Raw genomic sequence first — 4,189 nt, 5'->3', positions numbered from 1 at the left:
TTTCTCAAAATCATTATGAAGCCCTCAAACACTACAATAGCAACCATCGCGCGTATTTGATTTAACCCAATCGACAAATTTGCTGATACGCGTATATACGCCAGGTGCATTCGCTTGTGCGCAACCAAAACCAAATGAGACCACACCTGCAAGGAAATAAATTACGCAATTTTTATGAAGTTTTCTATTCAATACTAAATTTCCAAATAAAAACTCACCAGCCAACTTGAAACGGCCCTCGTTGACAATCAGCGGCCCGCCACTATCACCTTGGCAAGCATCCTTGCCACCGGTCTTCACAAGCCCAGCGCATAGCATAACATCGGTAATTTTATTTTGGTAGCGCGTTTGACGGCACTCCTGATTAGTAATGATGGGCACAGTGGCTTCTTGCAGGTAATTGGAGGTGACACCACCCTGCTTAACCAGGCCCCAACCAGCGACGATGGCCTTTGCGAGGTAAAAATGAATATGCGTGGAAAATTGCTAGTTAAATTTTATCTAGAAAAATTGTCGAATTTTTTATACTCACATCTTTATTGTCGAAATTTTGATTGATATCAGGTAAGCAAACTGGACGTATAGTAGCGGTAAACGTTATTGGCGTGTCCAGTTTCAGCAGCGCAATATCATTTATAATTTTGTTTTGATCATACTGCGGATGCATAATGGTTTGAGTGACCTGTGGCGGGGGGGGTGAATGGAAAATGTGTGTGTAAAAGTTAAGTAAGTATTATTTACAGTAAAGGTTTCCTACGGCAGCAGGAGTAGCAAATAAATTGTGATCAAGCTTTTTGTAAGTACTGCAAGTTCTTTGCTTAAGTCTTTCGTTTGGGCATATGCTGGTAAGTGCTTTTGTTTGTTTGCAAGAGTAAATGCTGCGTTTACAATTTCCGGCATATTTTCCGCATAATTTTTCTGTTAACTGAGTGCTTGGAATTTTACATCTTTAATATTTTTATACCCATTACGAAAAGACGCGGATGACAAGAAACTCTAAGTGTGAAGAACAATTAGTTTTTAAGGGTTTTTAAGCCTCGAATCGCAGACTGTGCTCTTGTAAGGGTTCTACAAGGCTCTTAATAAAGAACATATATTCTAAAAGAGTTTTATTTTTTTATGCCTCATATTTTATATCTACTCTTTTCTCTTCCATTTCATGATCAATGCAAATCCTCTACAAATGTAAACTTTTAGATCTCTATAATTTCTTTTCGTTCAGAGCGATTAATAAATAAGGCAATTCATCTAATTGCGTAAATGCCACGTAACCACGCAAACCTCGTAAACTTCCTTAGTTTTGTACGGAAACCCTTTCTATGCTCGCTTCGAATTTTTAAATGCCAATTTTTGGAAATTTATGGATCCGCCACTTCTTAAACGCACTGAATCTCGTGGGAAAAATATCTCTAGATCTATTATAATACTTTTTCTTATAAAAATGCGCGTCCGCTGCGACATGTCATTCGTTAAAAAGGAATTAAATATTAGAGTTGCTAGATATACAAAATTTTTGTGCAAAGTGAAAAATAAATTTAAAATTGGAATATTTTGAAATTTAAAATAAACTTTTTAAATGAAAAACTACTTCAGAACATCTTTTATACAAATTAATATTAATTTTTAATAAACACATTATCAGTTTATGGCTTTTAAGATCAATATTTTAACTTGTTTTAAGGATAAAATGATTTAAACTTATTGGAAAGACTTTGGCAACCCACCAAATTGAATCAATTTCATTATTAAACATATGATTTTAATTTTGGCTTAACCTTCTTCTCTATTAGCCTTGGTAGAAACGGGATAATTCACGAAAATAACTCAGGAGAGATCAACGTAATTGCCTGTGGAAACATAGCTCAAATAGGCATCTCTCAAACGGCAAGCCAGTGTTCTACCCTATCGTCTATTGCGACTGTTGTTGTAGTGAACAGATGCAGGGTTTGTTGACTGTACGTAAACTTTTCGGCAGATTGGATAGGTAGTCGAAGAAGTGGATTCCAAAATCCAAATTATGGTTACATATTCCATAAATCCAGTCTCCATTCTATGTTTGTAGGAAGTTGTAGGTGTGATCACATTCTGAGAAGAGTGGATCACGGGGTATATACCTGTGCTCACAGACCTGTGCAGCGATCAAGGAGAATCCGATTCATCAACTTGTTAAGAAATATTAAAATTTTTGGAATGATTTTGAATTGGTCTTTTCACGTTTTTAAAACTCTGATGTCCCGTAAAAATTTGCTAAGCTATATGTAGGGTATAAAATAATCCCTTGCAACTTGGCTTAGATCAGTGCCAGGCATCCATTAGCCTCGCTAAGCTATGTGTACGTGTGTATTTTTCCTGGCATTGGCTTAAATTTGTCCTAAAAAACGTATTTCATTGGATTAATCTGCCAAATATTTCTTACCTTCCTAGTGATGCCGGCCTCGCGCGACGATCTATCCAACTGCAGCAGGCGTATGGTTATCTCATCGCGATTGTTGTGTACACAATGCGCCGCCGTCACCACATAGCGATCATTAATCAGCGAACCGCCACAGAAAAGACGCTGATGCCAACGGCCCTTAAGCAGCTGCGCCGTCCAAGGGTATTTGTTCGAACGCACCTGTGTGCCGCCAACGATGCGATTGATATTCGGTGTGCCGCAATCTGGTGTCCATTTTTAGAAGAAGAGGGGAGAATTTGGTGGAAAATTAGAAGTAATGAAACATTTTTCGCACATCGCCACTCATTCGCATTCATAATACTCACAGCACTGTCCTGCGCAGCGTGCATAACGTCCCTTATCCTCATCGAGAAATTGTGCTGGTCCATCGGGACGATCGTAATAGTAGGCGGCTTGCACGCCAATCGCAAAGCAGCACACCAAGCTGGCAGCGCACAACACAAAGAAATTCATTGCTTTTGTCTCGAAATGCGCGCACACACTCTTCCACAGATATTTACGAGTAATATTATTTTACACTTTCCTTCGTGGTAGCCTTCTGTTTCTGGCTACCGCTTACCGTCGCGTACTGTTGCGAAATGTTTCAATATATTTCGTTCGTAGCCCTTCTTATAGCCTGTGTTTGTGTCATCGTAATTTGCATAAAACAATGCGCGTCTGCGGGCGCGTACACGCACAATATCAATAACAAAGAGAACAAAAACAATAAGCGATAACCAAATTATTATTGGTCAAAATTGAAAATTAAAAAAAAAATAAAAAATGAGAGCATAAAAAATCATCTTCGATTTTAGTAAAATTTTTTCAGTTCGTTTTTTTTTTGCCATCTCCCGCAAATGGACTGAACTTAAAACTGTACTTTCTTTGTTTTCAGCGACTGTGCTGCTGCACGCAAATTTGCATACACACACAAACATATACATATGTATGTATGTATATTTGAGTTCGTGGCAGCACGGCCGCTGCGGCTTATCGTTTATTGAAACCTCAAAAATGAAAAACACTTACTAAAACAGAATATACAAAAATAAAATTAAAAAAAATTTATCAATAATAAATTTTTGCAGCAGCTATAAAAATATTTATTAGCTCATTTAAAATCACTGAATTTTTAAATTTTACACACTGCTTTGCATATTCACAGAAGTGTGGCAACAACTCGGCGGCAAGACGGCACTTCCTCTTTTGTAACTAAAAAAGTAAAAGACTTCGTAGAGATACATTTAGATTTTTATTGATGGTTTTTTGCTTTTAAAAACTGGACTTTTACGATGTCGAAGAATTTTTTGTTGTTGTTAAAGAAAATAAGTGTATACTTATGTGTATGTACATATTTGCAACGGTGGTTTGAGGGTAATAAGAATTTTATGATGCAAAGAAAATAATTACAAATGCTTTTGTTAATTTCATTTTTGGGGAAATTTTGTAAAGCGATTATTTTTTTATTAACTCGGCTTTGGACATGCATCGTACATTAGATTACATTAGTGTGCACCTTTTTTCTTATGTCCTCTATATATTAACCACAATTCTTAACCTGGCCTATGGCCTATACTGCTAATTCTTGGACTATGACGAACGTTTTATTCATAACGAAGGGAACAAGGTCTTCCGCTTGAAACCTAGTAACAAGTAATTCAACCGCCAGCACGCAGACTCGAAAGATAGATAAGTGAATATTGTCAAACTGTGACTTACATCAAAAAAGCCTTCAAGGAACTTTAACAGATATGC

The 4,189-nt window shown here is 37.0% G+C and overlaps 1 protein-coding gene across 1 annotated transcript; it reads right to left on the bottom strand.

Moving 5' to 3' along the window:
- On the bottom strand, positions 1-3,023 carry LOC118741734 (trypsin-1-like). The gene is made up of 5 exons (XM_036473707.1): positions 2,761-3,023; positions 2,417-2,658; positions 533-682; positions 219-450; positions 1-146 (listed from the first exon to the last, which is right to left on the bottom strand). The coding sequence occupies exons 1-5, from the start codon at positions 2,906-2,908 to the stop codon at positions 25-27; spliced, it is 894 nt and encodes a 297-aa protein (XP_036329600.1). The 5' UTR covers positions 2,909-3,023; the 3' UTR covers positions 1-24.
- Between the last annotated feature and the right edge of the window lie 1,166 nt (positions 3,024-4,189).

Source organism: Rhagoletis pomonella, unplaced genomic scaffold (genome assembly GCF_013731165.1).
Source record: "Rhagoletis pomonella isolate Grant_MI unplaced genomic scaffold, Rhpom_1.0 Rhpom_scaffold_00006, whole genome shotgun sequence".
NCBI classification, from domain to species: domain Eukaryota; kingdom Metazoa; phylum Arthropoda; class Insecta; order Diptera; family Tephritidae; genus Rhagoletis; species Rhagoletis pomonella.
This window is presented reverse-complemented; position numbering and strand designations above follow the sequence as displayed.